At 41.7% G+C, this 20,839-nt stretch overlaps 1 protein-coding gene across 2 annotated transcripts; it reads left to right on the top strand.

The window, feature by feature from the left end:
* The first annotated feature begins 638 nt into the window (after positions 1 to 638).
* wdr90 (WD repeat domain 90) lies at positions 639 to 20,627 on the top strand. 2 transcript variants are annotated; one of them, XM_061755580.1, is made up of 43 exons: positions 639 to 915; positions 1,116 to 1,210; positions 2,124 to 2,300; positions 2,483 to 2,621; positions 2,710 to 2,883; positions 3,498 to 3,624; positions 4,277 to 4,341; positions 4,428 to 4,477; positions 4,580 to 4,693; positions 4,761 to 4,787; positions 4,882 to 4,950; positions 5,257 to 5,367; positions 5,575 to 5,720; positions 5,806 to 5,863; positions 6,036 to 6,154; positions 6,382 to 6,543; positions 6,640 to 6,761; positions 7,292 to 7,408; positions 8,043 to 8,278; positions 8,440 to 8,576; positions 8,838 to 8,968; positions 9,110 to 9,240; positions 9,719 to 9,880; positions 9,999 to 10,127; positions 10,731 to 10,864; positions 10,950 to 10,978; positions 11,062 to 11,151; positions 12,060 to 12,170; positions 12,249 to 12,328; positions 12,417 to 12,519; positions 12,722 to 12,843; positions 13,458 to 13,611; positions 14,166 to 14,356; positions 14,456 to 14,624; positions 15,554 to 15,674; positions 16,498 to 16,669; positions 17,263 to 17,385; positions 17,924 to 18,092; positions 18,199 to 18,329; positions 18,696 to 18,839; positions 19,609 to 19,725; positions 19,811 to 19,895; positions 19,988 to 20,627. In XM_061755580.1, exons 1-43 carry the CDS (start codon positions 903 to 905, stop codon positions 20,143 to 20,145), a joined length of 5,214 nt encoding a protein of 1,737 aa, XP_061611564.1. In that variant the 5' UTR covers positions 639 to 902; the 3' UTR covers positions 20,146 to 20,627. The 2 variants fall into 2 exon arrangements, with proteins under 2 accessions (XP_061611564.1, XP_061611565.1); XM_061755581.1 differs by lacking the exon at positions 4,882 to 4,950.
* Positions 20,628 to 20,839: the final 212 nt, after the last annotated feature.

Raw genomic sequence — 20,839 nt, 5'->3', positions numbered from 1 at the left:
GAGAGCCTGCATACCACTTGTGGGACTCGCACCACTTTGAGAACCACTGCCCTAAATAGTGCTATCAATGGATCTCACAATGCATCTTGAAAAGTAGTCCACAACTGAGGTCAACAGAAAAGCCAAATATGTCAGGATGCATTGCACAAATACAGAAAAATTAAGGGGGAGAAAATATAAATGAGTTCAATATTTTTAACGGGTGTTCCAGCAGCTAATGTTGATGACAGTAAGTTGTAATGATGCCGCAGCGTTGATGTGATTAATGTAGTGTTTAAATTCATTTTTTTTTAATTACAATTAAATGGTCCACTATGTAAAACAATCCTATATAGTGATTCGGGAGTAGGGAATGAGCCTTTGTTGCACAGCCATTATCAAATATTACTTAGTATTTTTTAAATGATTTTATTGTTATTATAATTCATCTTTTGTTGTTATGTTTTGATGTTATGGTTTTGGCTAAAATGTCAAGTCAATAAGATGTTGGGCAGTGAAGAGTAATAATGCAGTTATAGTTCCCCTGAACGTTTTGTTTTACATGCAGTTGGAATCCAATGAGGGGGGGCGGAACAATTTTCTTTTAACTACATTACCCATAAGCCAACGCCATGACGTCATGACGCCCGCGCTGTCATTGGCAACGGCGGTGAATGGAGCGGGAAGGATAGAACTGTTTCGGTTGTTGTCAGTTCGTCTTTGTAATTCTCTTTCTACTCCTGATAACTTGGACTGCTTCTAGCTCAGCTTTTAAAGTTTATGTAGTTAAAAAAAAAACAGCACTTGTCCACAGAGAGGTCACTTAGTTGTGTGTTTAGCAATACTGTCAGTACGGAGGATGTGTCGAAGCTAACGTGTGTAAATGATTCGATCCACGGGTGGATTGGAATTGTTCCCCGTCAATGGCCGCCAAAGGTACGAATTTAACAGTTGAGGTGAACCAGTTACACACTAGAACAAGCTTGATTTCTGATGTGTTGCCTTACAACGGCAGCTAGGTGAACCTCGACGAGTGCACTTTAATGACAGCCGTCTACGTTCCTTTTTGCAGTTATATCAATTTCTCAAGTGTCGCCTTGAACTCTGACTCAAATGACGCCAATTTGTGTTTATAGATGATTGGCAGCATCCTTACGTCAACATATTCAAACAGTTCCGAGTGTCAGAGTGGCAAAAGGCATCCAAAGAAGGAGACGTGTCGCTATACACGGTAAATATTGTGATGTTATGACGTGAACTGCACTTTATCTGTCATGGTTCAAAACCTCACTGTTAAAAAGCTTGCTTGGACAAGTGGACACTTCCGGGTGGCAGAATGTGACCACCGTTGACCTGAACTGAAACGATGATTAACATTTTGTTATGCTTGGGTTTGCGTCGCCAGATTTAGTGCTGTTAAGATACCACAAATTCTGTCTTGATTCAAAATATTCTACTATTGATAAAGAATAATATTTAAAACATTTTTTAACACATTCACTGCCATTGACGGCTTTAGAAGTCAAATATCCACCCATGTTAACTGGGAAGGCTGGCAATGAATCACGCACACAACATTAAACATTGTTAAACACTTGAACGTTTAAACACAAAAATAATGTCTGGCCTATTTTTTGGACAGTTCTTTGGTGACTTTTTTTGGGGCAATATATATGTGTGTGTTTGCATGTGTATATAAGATTTTTACATGTATATAGAAGTTTAAGGTTGCTGGGGGGTTATGTTTAAATTTCCACCCTGTCTATTTTTGAATCATCTTACCTGCGATTGGTGTCTTTTAAAACTATTTGCCTCATGTTACAATCTTTTCAACTGACACTTCAAACATTCTAACAATGCGGTTAGGAAGAAGGCTAAAATCACAATTTTAGCCATTTACTGTTTTTTCACAATCACTCTTGTCTTGGTCAAATTACATGTTAGTGTTTATTTATTAGTGGCGCCATTGGAGAAAGCCCAGTCTTCTGCCACCTTCAAGTATGTGTAATGTGACGTCACTTATGTCGTGGTCAAAAGGATGGAAACAATGGAAACGATTTGCTAGTTGTCCATACAACAGTTTCCCCAACTGCTAACAACAGCTGTCTGTTTTGTGTCTTTTCATTTCCCACAAACCACCTTAGGACAAGACCCTCAACAGTTCAGTGTTTCGGATCAAGGGTTCTGTACCTACTGACAGCCACATTCAGATTCCTAAAAACTCGCAACAGTCTCTGGGTCTGACAGGACGATATTTATACATCCTCTTCAAGCCTAGTCCAGGAAAATCGTTTTTGGTGATCCTGGATGTTACTGCGGAGGTACTATTGCTGATGTTGGAGACTGTGAACCACACATTACACATAAACTCACCAGCTACTTCTTAAAGCGGTATCCTCATTTCTGAGATTGACGATGACTCCTTCAATTGCATTCATTACATCAGATTAAATCAATGACATGGCTGCTGAATCCCTCCCTCTTTATCTGTTGTGATGCAAAGGATGGCCGCGTGGTCCGTATCTCCATCTCCAACATGTTCAAAGAGTTCAAATCTACAGCCACGTCGCTTCTCTTCCCCTTCCAGTGCGGGTCTGAAGTTGATTGTATTCGTGAAACGACAGCCAAGTCTACACGACAACGTAAAATGCACTCACTGTTCTTAATCATACTGTGCAACAATGTTGTCGTCTTCTACGGTGCTTTGAGAGTTTTTGTTCCCGTGGGTAGGTTACGGGCCTCTGACACACCCCAAGGTGCATTGGACCTGTTTGATGATGGATCTGCAGCGTACGCTTACGACCTACCTCAACCACCTCTACTTCAGTCATCTGAAGAGCATCAAGCTGTGCTCCTACATGTGTGTGAAAAACATGTTTACCAGCGACCTGATGCTTAATCCCGGTGAGACTCCCCAGCACAGAAATTACACGAATGATGTATTCACAATATAAGTAAAACATGCTCATGTGGAGAATAATAATGACAAATGATGACAATTAAGATGTTTCTTGGCAGGACAATTAGGTTTTGTAATCTTAACAGTGGGATTAAAAATGCCATAGCATACAAAAATATACTCTATTAAAATCTTATTAAATGATATTTAAGATCAGCGGTGGGCGAGTATTTACATTTCCAAGAGTCTTGTAATATTTATTGCGTTAATTTAACTGTCCCCCCCACCACCACCGCCCCTCGCCCCTACATTTGGTGAAGTAAAATTTATATTCATATTCATGTTATATTCCTCTATCTCATTTAAGGAGGCGGTACAACTACATCATGATGCCTCTAAGAAGTGATTTATTCTCTCAATAAAACTAGATAATATAGGGTTATAATGAACATAAAATACAATTTTGTAAGCGCAAAGGCATATTATTTTTCTGACTTCATCCCGTGAACTAGTATTTCCTTGACACAAGCCTCATTCTATATCCTTGCATCTCCACACGTGTCTACATAAGCTTGTCGTCACCTCTCTCATCTCCTTGTCCAATCCGCTCTGGCTGCAGAGGTTTCCTACCATGACGCCAAGCAAATGGGCGTGCTGCCTTCAGACGGCACTGGACCCATGCCCAGAGACATGTCGTTTCCTGTGCCCAAGGGACTCACCTGGCAGAAGTGCTACCATTACATCAGGTGACATCTCCCGAAGGCTGAATTCATCTTTTTCTCCACTTTTGGACCTCAAACAATTTTTCCGTACAGCAACTTTAATTGAGATTTGAATGAGATATTGACTGCTCAGGCAATATCTTAAGATGAAATCAATAGCCTCTTTCACGCAAAGATTGTTCAATAACCCCCCTTAGAGCTGTAAAAGTCGATACTGCATAAGCCACCAGAACTTGTTGCTCAAAGCATCTGTATTGGAAAAAGCGGATGCTGGGTTCAAGTCTGTATACTGGTTCTCACACACAGCTGTGGTGCCATTGAGCAAGGTGTCAAAGGTGTAAAAACTGCTAACCAAGGCACGACAATTCGCCCCGTGCTGTGCGGTGTGCTTTGCAACTGTGATGGGTTAAATGCAGAGGAGCGTTTTTGTGATTATGGGCATATAAGTGTAATACCAGTGCCGTTTGTAGTACAGAACAATGACCCGGAAACATCTGCAAGCTCTTGAAGGCAGTGTAAAAGTTACGCTGATGTCGTTGAGCAACGATAAGAGATCAATTTAAGCAATTCAAGCAAACTCTAGCCAATTATCATAATGATCAGTGTTTTCCAACCTTTCCTGAGCTAATGTGTTAATTTGTTTCCACGTGAGCCCTCACACGTCTTCTTCTATCAGGTTTCCATTAGAAGAAGATTTAAACAGTGGTATCATACGAAAAGGACCTTTAAAGGTGGAGGCCCGTGAGTATCTTAAGGCACTCAGAAGAACGCATTTCTTTTCATTTCAATGTGCCCTCCACTGTCGATGACTATCTGATATTTTTCAGCAAATGTGCCCAGCCTCATAGAAGAACCCCAACCCCCCAGCCCCGAACTAGTAAGATTGATTATCAACAAAAATATACTGCTACTTGTGCAAACCCTTTCATCGTTTCCATGTACAGATGTTTTTTTCTTCCATCGCGCTCTGCTTTCGCAGCAGGTGATCAGTATACCCGAGCTGCCTGAAGTGGTGGCTGAGCAGGAATCGCCCCCACCGTTTGTGAATGAGGAGGATGGGCTCATCCAGCACCCGGAGGAAGCAGAAGAGGAGGTGGTGAAGCTGCAAAAAAAATGTCATTGCTATAATGGGCTGTATTTTAATCTCTATTTCTTGTCAGGTTGCTGTCAGTCCTGAAGAGGTGCAGGTAAGATAAAATGCTAGGCAGTAAATGCAGGAGAGGCAGAACTCGTTGCATTTAGCCTTTTTTTTTTTTTCTTCTTCTCTCCTTCTTCTCATAGAAGCTCTTGCCAGACCCGATTCTCAGGCTCAGGAGAATAATTGGTTTTGGAGGAGGCACCACCAAATGTGTAGGCTTATTTAGGTCCATATCAGTACAATGTATTTGTCCAAGTGTTTACGTTTCTATACTGTATGTTCTTTAGTCCACACTTCAGATATATACTGTACTGTATTTTGTTTCTTGTTTTCCAATCTCCTTTTTTGCCATTGTTGCTGTTGGGCCTTTAACTGTGTGTAGAGATTATTATTATTATTTATTTATTTTTAAAGGCCCTTAGTGAGACAGAATGGGTAATATTGAAACATGCATCACACTGGCTTAACAAACACTTACAGTTAGACTTATGACAGTCTGCTGTACTTTTATATTTTAGGCCTTATGGACCATGTCCGGCGATTCTGTGGTCTATCCATGTCACGCTATTGTTGTCTCCATGAAGATAGACTCGAATGAGCAGAGATTCTTCATTGGCCACACTGATAAGGTAAAATGACCTCCAATGTGTTGGAAGCTGACTTTTGGTATATCCCCATTAGATGGGGTGTCCAGCGCAAAGGGGTGTAGTAGATGGATGGATCATTTCAATAGCATCTTGACGCACTTATTTAGCGTGTGTCTGTTATGCCAGAACATGCTTTCAACTCAGCTCCCGATTTATTTGCGAAATAACTGTTTCTGTCTTGTCTGTCAGGTGTCTGCACTGGCTTTTAATGGCAACACTACATTGCTGGCCTCCGCGCAAACTGGTAATTACTGTGTAGTTCGAATATGGAACTACCTCAAAGGAAACTGTGTGGCCATGTTCAGGATGCATGCCCATTCAGTAACATCTCTTAGGTATCCAGCTGCTAAACCGTTCCCTTACATGCACAGTAGATGCGAGCACTTTGCTCTCAGTAATTGTGTACTTTTCTTTTCAAAGCTTCTCACACAGCGGCAGCATTCTCTGTGGTGTGGGGAAAGACAGCCGCGGTAAAACGGCAAGTACCTCAGATGCTCATTACCCCACCATATACTGTATTTGCATACGTATACTGTATTTCAAAAGCTCAATATGGCACCACCACCTGCATTTTATAATTTCAAATCCAATGCCGTGATTGCATTTCTTCTTGTTTGGTGCAGCTGCCTGATTGTTATTGTGTTCAACAGTTGCTGGTTGTGTGGAACACAGCCAATGTCGGCAACGGCGGAGAAGTGAGCATGTTTGCGAAGACAAAAGTGGACGTGGACATTAAAACCATGAAGATTGCCAACTTTGATGAGACCAGGTACGCTCCCTTCTTCTCTGCTGGTATTTTTGTACGCACCGTATGCATTGTTTTATGTTAAAAGTTTCTGTTGAGTAAGTTGAAGTGCTTTTGTCTTCTTGTTCTTCTTGATTTTTCACTTTACCCACCACTGAAGTGATGCTCTCTCAATAACGTTAACTTGGCAATCAATGGGAATGAAAAACCAGTGGGTCACTCTGTGTTTGTGTGCCGCAATGTGGTTTCAGGTTGGTGTCATGCGGTCATGATAGCATTCGTCTGTGGCGGGCACGCAAAGGCACGCTGCGTTCATGCCCAATCAACCTCGGTGAATATCGCCCGTTGGATTTCACTGATGTGGCCTTTGAGGAAGGAGACTCCCCCGAACAGCATCTTGAGGATAGGTTGCTGTGAGTAAGCAATCTGCAATCCTTTAATTCCGAAAGCGTGTGAATTTCTTCAGGATGTTTTTTTTTTTTTCTCCCTCTTTGGCTTTCTCACTGCAGCTTTGCTAGCACCAGGTGTGGCCACATCTTTGAGATTGACTACATGAGAGTTGTCATTAGAAATGTCAGGTGGTTGTTTCCAGTGCAGCAGCAGCAGCAGGAGAAATGGACTCTCAACAAAGGTGGGTTTGGCCCCGCCTGCTTGTACTAACAACATGGCTGCCAACAGAGAGGCGGTAGTTCACAAAAGCACAGTCAGCGTTGCCAATTTAGCAACTTTTCTTAGCCTGCTTTTGAATATTTAAAAAAAAAAAAAAGCAACTAGCAGGTTCCTGCTGAGAAACACACAACAGGAGCGGAGTCATATTCACATTGTTTTACACATGACAAGAAAGAAACCTGGTGGAAGGCAATGACAAAGTCAGTGGCGCTGAACATTGCCAAAGACATGGTGGTCATTTATACATTGCAAAAGTGGTGATTAATTGAGATGTTGGAAACTTTTGACCCAAGCTAATTGCTTCCAAGTTGAAAATAATACTATTTTTGAATAATATCATTGCTTTTTCTTCAAGCCAAGACGAAAAATCATTTAAAACTGGAAATGGGTTTTATTTTAAGGCTTAAATGGCCAGCCCTAATTGGAAGAAAGGGATATTTTTTATTTTTTTTTAAATCCTGAAAGTGAGTGGAAAATCTGTGCATTTCCCAGGTCCAGGTATCGCCATCAATAGCCTGAGCGTGTGCTCGACCTTCTGTGCCACGGGGTCCGAAGATGGCTTCCTGCGGCTGTGGCCTCTGGATTTTTCCAATGTCTTCCTGGAAGCCGGTAGGCACATCGCAGTGCAGCGTAGCCTTTATTCGGAGCAACCAGGACACGGCCAGTCCCCAGATCATAATGTCATCTTCGATGCGTGAATGCACAGAGGAGTGGCGCGTACTGCGCAACTTGACAACAACCAAAAGAGCTGGAAGTTAAGACTTTCACAACATTTTTATCACCTGAACGGATTCAGCTCGTGTGTTGCATTTAAAGTATTTATTTTCAAACCACACTATAAAGACAAGATATTTCATGTTCAAACCGATAAAGCTCTTTTTGTTTCTCTTCTCTCAAATATTCACTCATTTTGAATTTGATGCCTGCAACACGTTGCAAACAAGCCGGAACAGAGGCATGTTTCCCACTGTGTTACATCACCTTTCCTTTTAACAACACTCAAAAAGTTTCAGAACTGAGGACACTCATTGTTGAAGTTTCATTCATTTATTTCCAGTTTGAACATTAAATATCTTGTCTTTGTAGTGTATTCGGTTGCATATAGGTTGTAGTGGGGTTTATAGTTTTGTTTACACTTGATGTTATCATGATGCTAAACATTTTAAAGGTACCGACCGATACCTCACCAATTCTCCGTTCTCGCGTTCATTTTCGTTGACGTTCCAACCCAATTGTTTTCTAGAACACGAGGGTCCCGTGAGCCTGGTATCTGTGTCATCTGACAGCATGCAGGTCCTGGCTGCCACTTCTTTTGGTAACCTGGGTTTCCTTGATGTGAGCAGCCGGGGTTACAACACGCTGATGAGGTCGCACACTGGCACTGTGTTAGGCTTCAGTGTGGATGGAATTCGCCGGCATCTCACAACGGCTTCTTCTGACGGCTCTGTGCGCATTTGGTCGATGGACTCCTTGCATCAGGTCAATCTTTGACATTTTATCAAAATCAATAATATGTTTGCCTCCGTTAAACCCTCTCAAATAAGAAGTGCTGTTTTTTTTTTTAGAGCAACTCCAAAGCAACTGCCCATTCTAGTAACGCCACTGTTTTTGACTCACGGTTGTGTCCGTGTTGTTCACAGCTTTATGACTTTGTGTCAGAGGATAGGCCATGCTCAGTGGCCTTCCATCCCAGCGAGCAGATCTTCTCTTGTGGCTTCAGCTCAGGCATTGTCCGAGTCTTCGATATCTCCTGTGGCAAGCTCTTGGCTGAGCACAAGTATGGGCGAACTCGCCAAATCGTCCTGACAAACTTCAATTCATAAATAACTCGATAAATTGCCCAGCCCTAGCTTGAATTGTATTTGTGTGTGTTTGTAGTCAGACTTGTTCTTAAACAAACAGTAAGGCATGCGTCTTGCGGCACATCCTCACGTGACGGCAGCTTTGGGCACAATCTGGTTTCATTTCACTGCATTTTATTATCAACATGAACAGCGATTGTGTTTTTGTCTCCATTGTCTCCATCCTCATATGATAGTCATCACAGAGGTGACGTGGTGGGTCTTGCCTTCTCCCCCGATGGAGACTGCATGTACAGCGGCGCCTCGGAGGGCTCTCTTGCCCTCTACAACTCCTGTGACAATGACAGCCACGTGATCCGAATTGTCTGTGCGTATACACCTTTTACTTGCCAATGTACAAAGGCAAATCACGTTAATTGATGATACGGAGCTCGTCCTGCCAGTTGAAATATTAAATGCCTCCTACAGCAGATTCACTGCTTGATTCCCTGAAAACCTGACCGTCTAGGTGGTGTGGTTGCCCGAGGCACTGGGCGCGCTCCAGATGCTCTTACAGTGAGCAGCGACAGCCGCTGTCTGGCTTTTGTCGGCCCCTCTGAGTACACCATTACCATTGCTGACGCACTGTCGCTAGAGGAGGTACCTTTTTGCAACCCGTGCATCTGAAATTCTACACTAACGCAACTCAACTCACTTCACAACAAGCAGCAGTTCGCCAGATAGTGAACAATTCTTCAACAAAAGAGGCTTCAAGTTGTTTAATGCCGCTTTCAGTTCAAGTTTACTGTCAAACTAGCAAAGAGAATTGCACGTTTTATTTAAAGAAACCACACAACTTTCCCTTAAAGTCTGCTAGTGTAATGCTAACATTGAATAGGACAACGCCATTGACTTGCTAATGAATAGCATCGGCGTCACAGTGTTATAAGCCTTATAACAATGGTTATCGGAACACAAACGGTGGAGCAACACATCTAGACAGTTACTATAACAAAACCCACAGGCATATATTCCTTAGCCTCGTAAAGGTTGCAGAAATCTTTTAGTAGAAGCGTGCGTAGAGGTGAGGACATAGCTTTCCTTTGATTGGCAGTTGTTTCCATGTTTCCTCACTCAGTCGCTCCGTCTCGATGTGAGCATTTTGGATTCAGAGAGCACCTTTCTGGATTCTGCGCTGAAAGTCTGCTTTTCGTCAGCCTCCCCTGAGCATTTGTTGGTCGCGACATCTGCGAACAAAATCCTCTGGGTCAACACCAAGACGGGTTGTCTGCTCCGGCAGGTAACACATTGTGACTGACTATTTTAGTTCCCGAAATCGTCATGTGACATTTTCTTTCCCTACGAAGCAGCGATTTACTTCAGATTGCTTTTTTTTTGTGTGTGTGTGTGTGTGACAGGTGTCCAAGGTGCACAAACACTGGTGTTCATCTCTAGCTGTGAGCCAAGACCGCCGTTTTTTGGTCACAGCGGGACATAATGCAGTCAAAGTGTGGGATTATAACATGCATTTTAGTTTGAACTCACAGGTACACAGAAAGCAATTCATTTACATATTTCACTGAATCCAGTTAATCTAGATAAGATAAGACGAGATAAACTTACACAGTTCTTACTCCCATTGGCATTTGAATATGAGTCAGATTTATGCAAAGGACTGTTGAATGAAAAGGCGTTCTGACATTTCATAAGATAACCTTTATTTGTTCCACTATGGGAAAATTTGCAAGTAAAAAAAGTCATGCAAATTGTAATAGTCTATAAAGCAGTTTTCCCAACCTTTATTGGCCACATATTTTACATGAGAAGAATCACACGGCACACAAAACAATTAAACAAGTATATACAGTATACTGAAAAAAGGATGATCTCCTCTCAATTTCCTCACAAATTGATACAAGCTGATACACTGTTGAATAAATGGCAAATGGTGGATACGCAGGTTAATCTGGCCTTTCTGACATCTAGTGAAAGCGCATTTCATTGTTCTGCCTGACGCTTTACGTCACTTGCATAGATAGAAAGTGAAAATGGCAGATTTCTTGCGGCACCCTGCTTGGGAATCCCTGCTTTATAGTACGAAAGCTTTTGTTTTGTGCCATTGTAACTCAAGCATGTATTTTGTGGAGCAGATGTTTATAGGTCATAGTCAGCCCATCAATCAGGTGAGCTTCACCCCTGCACAAGATGGTGTGGTCTCAGTGGGGGATGCCATTTTCCTTTGGGACTTCCTGGCACACCCGGTTGACTTGCTACATACGTTACGGTACCAATCACTATGAAATCTTAATTCTTGTCTTTCGAATGTAAATGCCTGTCTAACTTTTCCTGGATGCTGTGTTTGCCCACAGTTTACCGTCGCGATCTGTGCCCACCTCAGGTACAGTAAATGTTGCGTTCTCCTTAACCTCAGCATTCTAACTACGGCCGCGCGTGATCTGATTGACCGTTTCAAATGCTAAGCTGTGGCTGAGATGCCTCGGGATAGGGCACCTCTACCCTTGTCTCCTCCGCCGCCACTGGATCTGAGTGCCATCGAAGGCGAGCTGAATGGTAATTAAAAAAAATAGATCATTAGAAACACCTCTTGGTATGATGTAGCACTGCCTTAGCGAAAAACACAAATGGTAAACATAATGCCAATTTTGTCATTGTTGACATTGTTTTCATAATGGGTCTCTTTAGCTCTGGAGTCACCAACTTTTTTTGAACCAAGAGCTACTTTTTGGGTCCTGATTAATGCAAAGGGCTACTATTTAGATACACACTTATGACATAACAAATTTGCTCAAAATACATTTAATTATATGATGTAAAAATGAATGATATTCCTCTATGTGACGACACTGATCATTGTATGATTTTACACAGGACTTCAACACTGATTATGAAAGATAGGAGATATAATATATATAATACATGTAATGTCAATATGCTACACGTTCTATAAATCTCTGCGTTTACATTTTCAAATGATCACTTCTATAACATTCCTAGGAAGTCGCAATGTCTTATCACAAGTGAGGATTTGTTTTTGTTTTTAAAATTGTATTTATTTATTAATTTTTAAGCACAGGCCCGTAGGCTACTCATGTAGTACTCCCTGGGGGCTACCTTGTGCCCGCGGGCACCGTGGCGGTAACCCCTGCTTTAGATCATGCCGGTGTCTAAAGGTATATGTCTGTACTTGAAGACTAAATACACTACATATTCCACAACCATGTATGTTTGGGCATCTCCATTTGTACAAATGAAGACGTTTAAGCTACAAACAGTTCAAGTCTGCATGGTTATGCATCACCAAGCTTCAAGCAGCCTGTTGCGTAGCAACAGAGTTATAGCCATTTCCTGTATTAAACTATTTGGGTCTTATGGCAAGAACTGTGACAGGGATACATTTTGTCGCTTTATCCTTTCTCTTTGACACTTTGGTAATGCAGTCTTACCTCCATTTGTTGCAGTCACAGGCGCTGGTTCAGATTCCAGCTCTCATCCCAAGCCTGCCACATCCTTTTTAAAAATCACAGAATTAGGTGATATCATCAAACTCAGTACCAACCCTCAAAGCAATGGTAAATCGCCAACTTCCCTGCTTCATGAGGAATAAAAGATAGATATATATTTACAGCGTAATGTTTGCCATTTTGTAGATTTCACTGGGAAGAGACGGGTGCGTCCAGATTGTTATAGACACTTCATACCACGTTATAAGAATTCCATTCTTGATGAGGTAAAAACTTCATGCCTACATACAGAAATTTCTTATTTAGTTTTTGTTGTTGTTGTTTTGACCAGTCCGAATATTTTCTTTTACCCAGACTGCTGTGACACCGCAGCCAGGCGAAGCATGCATGATGCTGAAGACAGTAATTGGTTACAATGGCAATGGGCGTGGGAACCTGGTTTGGAGCCCGGACCAAGGTTATCCTCATTTACTGCATTATAAGAAAAAGTAAAACAAGCGTGTAAGCTGCACTAACAAAGGCATTCATGTAAATTAAATTCAATACAAATTATAAGAAATTTGGACGAGTTTACTCTAGCTCCTCTTCTCACAGGAGACACCGGAGATTGTTTCGTGCTTTCCTGCAGCTCTTTTAATTTGTATTTTTTTATTTTGCAGGTTTATTTGCATACTCCTGCGGTGGTGTGGTGGTGGTAGAGAACGTCAACTCGGGGCATCAGAGACACTTGCAGGGCCACAGAGAAGAGATATCTTGTCTTGCAATCTCAAACGATTCTCGGGTATGAAGGCACCAGTAAGGGTCCACTATTACTGGAAAATGGCAGTGGAGAAATGTGATTATACTGCAGAGATTAGAGAGAAGTCACCTCAGGGAAAAAAAAAAAAAAATGAAGAGAAAGTGGACCAAAGGAGCAACCGGCAATTTTCTCAGCAGGGGCGTAGCTCGTATTTTGGACTGCTTTCTGTTTTTAAGCCGTGAAGCCTAATCACCGAGTGGTGCAGTAGGTGCCTCCCAGAAAGCACTCTCTCTCTCTCTCTCTCTCCAATTACCTGGCAAGAAAAAGCGCAGCATGGCTTCTATTTTTAAATCAATTTCACTAGGAGAGACAGACAGACAGAAAGAGACATACAAATGAAAGTCAAAAAGATTTGACTGATTCTTCTCTTTACTGATGTTTCTGTTAGGTTGTCAAACTCATTTTTGTCACGGGCCAGATTGTAGTTATGGTTTACATCAGAGAGCCGATATGACTGTGAAACCATTTAATTGTTCTGTATAATCGTCTCATCATATTACATATATGCAAATTGATGGATAATTGATGGATAACTACTTACTTCTGGTAACAGCAGTGATAATTGTTTCAGGAACCTTGTGTTATCATTTGTTCAGATGATGGCGTCCGCTGCAAGCAAAAGTGCCAACAGGAGCGTCATTTGCATTTGGGCCATCCAGAGCGGCGCTTGTCTGAATACCTTTTCCTACCACAGAGGGGCAGTGCAGAGTCTCGCTTTCTCCAAAGACGATCGCTTCTTACTCTCCATAGGTTAGTGGGGAGAAGCGGACAACAAAAACATTCGATGCGGTGTTCCCCCCGCAATATTGCGGTTTTTTTCTACCGTAGCCCGGCTTTGATTTTTGTGGAATGTATCTGCGTCTGTTGTGGAAATCCCCGCTATAGCATTTAAATGTGCGGTTTATAACGATTGTTTAATGGGTTGACCGCTGGGAGAACAGTAAACCACAAACACAAATGAGCACAACCATGCAGTAGCTGCTGTCAGCCACAGCTCACGCCCAGACACTCACGTGCAGACTCGCCGACGTCACATCCCACCCCACCAGGCCCCGGCTCTTAAAGGCACAAACACTACAATCCGTTCAGTATTTTTTAGGCTTGCAATTTTTGTGGTCAAATACATTTACAATGTGTTTCATAAGTGTGTGCTTGAAGCGTGTGGGAGGAGTAAAACTATTTTTTTTTTAAATAAAATAATATCTTGCTTATTTTTACCCAATGCGGATGGGTAAGCATTGGTTCACTGTAAACTCAAACCGACGATTTCTTATGACGGAAGGCTGTTGACCACACCCTGTTAGGAGACTTCTCTGACCCAGTGGTGGCTGTGTGGAGCAGCACCACCTTCCAGATGCTCTCCAAAGAGAGCGTGCTGGGGCCGATCCACGACGCAGCCTTCAGCCCCTCTGTGGCCGCTCAGCTGGCCTGCGTGGGCAGCCAAGGTGTTTACTTTGGGCTCTTCCACAGCCAAGGTCAAGATGGTGAGCTCAAAGTAAGCAAGGAAACAATGCCTTGGAGATTCAAACACACTATTACAGATTACGTGCTCTGGTATACAAAGGCCTGACATCATCCCTGACCATGCTTTTAGCTCCAGAGAGTGAGGGCGCCAGTCGAGGTGGGCGACGTGGAACTGACAGCTCTGTGCTACCATTCGGACTCCTTGCTGTTCACCGCCACCAACAGAGGTCACCTTTGCGTTTGGGACATCAAGACGCAGAGCTGCTTCATGACATGGGAGGCTGATGAGGGAGAGATTGGTACAAATTCGTAATTGTCTAGATCAGTGATTCCCAACCACTAGGCCGTGTGAGCTTATCAGTTATCCACAGGGAAATTATCCAATATTACTCAGTTGGTCTGAAAATTACCGTATTCATCAAATTGAATCGGTGCAAATTCCTGTGGACCATGTGACTTGTGGAATATTCCGAATTTTTCAGTGGGATAAAAGACTGAGCTAGTGTAAATTTTTTTATTTTTTATTTTTTTTTACTAAAATAAACATAACACAAATATTTTAAATATATATATTTTTTGAATAAGTTATTCTTTCATTGTAAATTTTAGTCAGCAGGGCCATGCAACAAATGCTATTTTTCGAGTGTTCAAGGTAGTTCAAATTAATCTTTTAAATTGTATTTATAAAATATGCAAGCAGATCAATGTGCAGGAGACGTCACTTAATAAAACAAATATTTGAAAGTTAATTGGATCATGCATTTATGCATTTTATTGCCTGGGGACGCCAATAGCACCGATTCAGTGGAGTGGCCCAGTAATGTATGTATATGTACTATAAATAATGTATCTTTTTTCATCTATCTATGCCAGTGATGTATAGTGACCGGCAGAACAGTTAAATGCTCTTCCACTAAATGGCTGACTGGACATAAGCGTCTGTATCCACTTGTTATTCATGCGACAGTAAGATTTGACACTACGTAAATTGAGATGAGATCATCATTATTTCGTATACATAATATTTGGGGACATGTAAAATATGTGCCTAGGCTTCAAAACGATTGGGAAACAGAGGTCTCGATGCGCAAAAAGCAGCCGTTGTCTCCCACCTTTGGAGGAAGAAAAAAAAGGGTGATGGATTTGCGTAGCTTTCCTGCAGCGACACAGAAGCCTGATGCTTTTTATCATGGTATTTGTGTGTGTGTGTGTGTGTTTTCATTTTAAGGTGTACTGCTGTGCCGAGGGAACATTCTGTTGACAGGCAGCAACACCCACTGGCTGCGACTGTGGGAGGTAGAAGCTGTGCGGCGTATGAAGCCTCCGGGCAAGGCGTGCAGAAAAGACAGGTTTGGAGCTCCTCAGCATTTATCTACTGAACATTATTCATATCCTATTATTTATAGGCTTACCTCGCCAGCCAATCGCAAGGCACATATACAGTGCCTTGAAAAATATTTGCCCCTTTCTCAAATTCTTATTTTATATCATTATTATTTTATGAGTTTATAAACTGTTTATAAACAATTTTATTTATTAGATTTTTTTTTTTTTGCGTAGATTCTCAACATAAAAATATTCTGGTTAGAAAACCTACCCAACCAAAATCTTGGTTTATATAATGTACTTTATCCAGGCGCGCATATTATAAGGTTGAGTGCTGTCGCCATGAATATGTTTGAAGAGTTTTAATGTTCCTTTTCTTTCATTGCACGCGATACTTCTAACAGAGACATTATGATCTAGACTGAAGGGTGGGTACGCACTCGTGTGGTTGTTATGGTGATTAGTATAATAATTGAAGTAGATGGCGTCATATTGAAGGGGGATCATAAATGTAGACATTTACAATCAGAAAAGGATCTGAATGTTCATTATCATAAGCTTGGTACAACGCTGCCCCCATACAACCCTGTTAATCGAAAAGAGGTTATGTTGTTTACGTTTTTCACCAAATGGTCAATAAAAAACTCTTTTAGAATAAGTTCAGAGCAGTTATCCCACATACCCAAATAAGTAACTATACAAAGAATCCTGTACAAAAAGTCTATAAAAGGTGATTTTTTTAATTTTTTTAAATTTGTTATGTGTTTGATAGCCAGTCACCAGGGACTGTTGAATGATGTCATTTCTATTTTCACAATGAGCTCATTGTCTTTTTTCCTCCCGAAGCGGGACATCGGTGGTGTTGAAGCAGGAGATAATGCTGGATGGGACCACGGTCAGCGCCGCCTTTGACAACACAATGGACATGGGCATCGTGGGCACCACCATGGGAACCTTGTGGTACATAGACTGGTTGGACAACAGCAACATCCGGCTGGTCAGCGGCCACAAGAATAAGGTAACAACGTCTGATGTGGTAAATCGCTTGAGCACGTAGTTATCTGGAACAATGTGACTACCTGTACAGCAATCTCCCGTTATTCGCGAGGGACTGAGCGAATAGCAAAAAAAATCTAAATAAAAAAGAGCCCAGAAATTGTGAGTCTTGGGTTCCAGAGAAAGAAATTGCAAATACCGGTAGGTGAATTTGGGAAAAGTGAACGATGAATATGTGGGGGATTACTGTACTGCTTTCCCCCTTTATTAGCTTCTTTTATGGATATTAAAATAGAATAAAACTGCTGCATTGCTTAGAGTGCCAAAATAAACCCCTACATATGAACCTGACTGACTGCAGAGTTAATGATTAGTAGGAGCAAGGCAATCACACATTTGTACCGCTGAAAAACAGCCCCCTGCTCTTGGTGTCGGACCCCTCGTAGCAAAAAAAAATCAAAGAGGAACGGCAGGAAGGCTGTCATTAATGTGACTCTAGAATTAAAAACCTGCTTTGAGTACTATACTTACAACGCTGGTTTTAGAATAAACCCGGCATACGTTTTTCTTGCTGAATTGTTATTAACATCTCAGTGCAACCTGTCTGTTTTTCAGGTGAATGATTTGGCCTTTCAGACGGATGAGACCCACTTTGCCACCTGCAGCGAAGACGGCAGTCTGAGGGTGTGGTCCATCCCCAGTAATGAACTGGTGGTGCAGTTCCAGGTGCTCAACCAGGTGAGGACCGTCCAATGTAATTCACGTGGAAACAGTTTGGATTGACACTGACAGAGAGCTATTAATTTAACAATGTGTATTTGTGCTACCGAGCTGTAGTGCATCATACTGAGTGCAAGTGGTGCCTTGAGATACGAGTTTAATTCATTCCATGACCATGCTTGTATCAAAACACTAAAGTTATATTTCCCCATTGAAATGAACGAAAATATAATGAATCCGTTAATCCACATTTTGGAATGTTTTTTTCTGCACCCCCTTAGAAAACACCAAAATGTGTTGTGGCATCTTGGTTCCAAGGAACTATGTTGAAGTGGGGAGGAGTTTCATTTAGTTAAGCTATAGCCCTGTTTAGTAGAAAAGTAGTGCTTTTCCACCATCTTGTGGTGTCTGTAGCCAATTGCAGAATCTGTACAGTATTTATATTCCGTTATTTAAAAAAAAAAAAAAAAAGGAAAAGTATAGGTCCTTTCGACCTGGTGAATGTTGCTTTCGTTCTCAGGTCAACTTAATTCTCGTGCGCTTTGCTCAATTCCAGTCCTGTACCTGTGTGTGCTGGAGCCCTTCTCCGGGTATGCAGCGTGTGCGCGTGGCGGCGGGATACAGCGACGGCACCCTACGCATCTTTCGGCTCGCCACCTCTGAAATGGAGAGGAAGCTCCATCCCCATCGCGTTGCTGTCACTGCCGTCCAGTACTCTGCCAACGGTGAGAAGCGGGTGGAGGCCTTGATACATCTTGAATTGTTTCCGTCCCGATATTTTTGACTGTAGATGATTTATGGGATAATCCAGTGTGCTTTAATTATAAACAGGTGACGTTATCCTCTCCGGTGGGAAAAATGGTCTCATAGCTGTCAGTCGTGCCCTGGATGGATCAACCATCCGCGTTTTCAGGGACCACAAAGCAGCAGCCATCACCACCATCCAGTGTGTTCGTGAACAGGTTCGATTCTAGGGAGAGGGCTGTTTCGAACAGACGGATACATAGATAGATGCTTCCATTTTTAATTCTCCTGCAAATTAAAGTATCCCCTCTTGAACTCCTTCATGTCTTTAAAAATGGAAAATTCTCATGAAGTGGTACTTCATTCGACAGCGCGAGTGCTGTTATCGAGGTTTCGGCCTCTGTTGCAAAACAAAAACAAAAAAAACGGCCTGGCATTTCCTTAGCTCAGCTCTCAGCAGCTCAGTTACACAAGGTTAGAGGTTTTTGCGATGCTTTTTTGAACTTGTAAAAAAACGTTTGCCGGAATTCTTCTCCTGACATTTTGTGACATTTTTTAAAGCTATTTGCTGCTCTTTTCTCCAGTGTAAGGACTTTGGACTGGTTGGCAACGAGCTGTGGTTGGCTGCCAGCGTTGACAGGCGCGTCAGTGTGTGGGCAGCCGATTGGTTCAAGTGCAAGTGTGGTTTACTCGACTGGCTCACACTTCCTGCGCCACCCTATTGCCTGGTACGTCCTACTCTTATAGTACATGCCAAAGACCAGAAAATGTCACTGCAAATGTCGAGTGCACCAATTGCGTTCTGCTAAAATCAATCATTCAGTTTTCACGATATGTTCATGACATATAGGATTACACAAAAATTAGCCTTCCGTTTCATTTTGGTGCAACGTGACATAAAAAAAAGATAGAACATTTGAATTTGTTTTTGTTGTATGAGTCAGAGTGGAACCGTTCACCCCACCTCAATAGGCAAGAGGTAGAGTCCCATCTGTTTATTCCCAACATCTTAAATCCAGAAAGTTGTCTGCTAAAAACGTTTTTAACAGCGATGGTTTCGTTTTCTTGTCCCAATGGAATGACCTGTTTTATCAATTAACTTGTTGTGAACAGTAAATCCATGTAACAGAAATGATTTGTTATCATTTCACCACGTATTACTCACATTGTAGTTCGCCGAGCATTGTGTAGGACATTTCAAGAGACTTATCATTGTCATGGTATGTGTACAAATGTTTGGCCACTTATGGTAAGACTTCAGAGTTTTATTATTCTGCTAAATTTTAGCATTTTATGAAGACTAAGTGATTCTGGTGAGGACACCGAAGGCACTTTATAGTGATATTGACCCTAAAACTGCAAAGAGGGTATGTTTCACCCAAACTCACAGCTGCTTCTTGATTCAAAAATGCTGTCATTTCTCATGCTGGTGCATTTACTGCATTTGTAAACCCGATGTGCAATTTGTTTGATGTTAATATATGTACTGTATTATAGGATGAAAGCCCACCCCCCAGCCTGGCTGCCTTCTGCCCAACAGATCCCAGTCTGGTAATCTACACTGGTTACGGGATTGAGAAAGAGCTGACTTTCTACAGCCTCTCGAAGAAGAGGGTACCTGTCTCATTTGTGTATTCCTTTTATGAGCCTGCATTGCTGACTGATTATTTCATGTGGTTTTTGTTTTGGATTTGACAAGATAATCAAAAAGATTGCTCTGCCCCACTGGGCAACGTGCTTCAGCCTCTCTTCCAAGAGTCAACTCATAGCGTTGGGATCAAAAGGTAAACTGTCACCTGGTAGTCGCACGAGGTTCAAGCATTTTTGACACGACTGTCTGTCTCACTGGGTGTCTGACCTCCCGTTGTACTCTCAGAGCGAGTGTTGAAGCTGATCAAATGGACCAGCGGCAAGTTCCAGGACTTCTTCCAGCACAGCGACTCTCTGCAGACGTGTTGTTTCTCCCCCTCGGGGACGCTCCTCTTTTCTGTGGCTCATAATGAGATTATGCTGTGGGAGGTGAATGGCCTCTGAGAATCTTTTTTTTTTTTTTTTTTTTTTTTTTTTTAGCTCAAACCTTGTAGGTTTATGTCCTTCAACATGTTTTTGCCTTCTCATCTTTTATCTTTTTATGATAAATTTTGAGGAAAGGAGGCAATAGTTGTTGCCACTTTGCTGTGCACGTAATATTTGAAAACACTGTTTAGAGATTTCCATTTTGTTTTTTTCTTTTCTTGCATATATTTCCAAAGAGAGGCTTCTCCTCTTTGTTGCTTTTTGAAATTGAAGTTGAAGAATATGTTCCAGTGGTTCCGTGGTGGTTAGAACAGCGTGTTGACTCGAACCAAATGCCCCGCCTACGCCTCTGTTGTTGTCACTCAGCATTGATGCAAAAGTTTCAGATTGTCAAAAGCTGATTTTAGAGTGTCTGGCATATGTGCTAACCATTTGTTCACCGTGATGAACATTTTATATGCAACCCTTATCGGTTTTGAAATGTAAGTAAATCAATCATTTTCAGCAAATACGTAATTTTGTATGTTTATTTTTTTAATGTTGTTACAACTTTCTGAAAAATTTTACTCTAACCCATACAAATTGAGCATTAGGATCTTCAAATTATTATTATTTTTTACAATTGGCCAGGTCATTTGTAAATGAGGTAAAACTATCAAAAATAGTTTTTAAAAAATAACATTAATTTCTAATGTGAATTATTAACCAATTA

This window comes from Phyllopteryx taeniolatus, chromosome 19, assembly GCF_024500385.1.
Source record: "Phyllopteryx taeniolatus isolate TA_2022b chromosome 19, UOR_Ptae_1.2, whole genome shotgun sequence".
In the NCBI taxonomy this organism is placed as follows: domain Eukaryota; kingdom Metazoa; phylum Chordata; class Actinopteri; order Syngnathiformes; family Syngnathidae; genus Phyllopteryx; species Phyllopteryx taeniolatus.
The sequence above is the reverse complement of the archived record's forward strand: the minus strand, read 5'-3'. Positions and strand labels throughout refer to the sequence as shown.

Excerpts from the sequence above, each read along its gene's own strand:
- wdr90 (XM_061755580.1), top strand. Across the intron at positions 8,969-9,109 it reads CCACGTGATCCGAATTGTCT|GTGGTGTGGTTGCCCGAGGC; the intron begins GTGCGTATACAC and ends CTGACCGTCTAG. Across the intron at positions 12,844-13,457 it reads CAATCTCAAACGATTCTCGG|ATGATGGCGTCCGCTGCAAG; the intron begins GTATGAAGGCAC and ends TCATTTGTTCAG.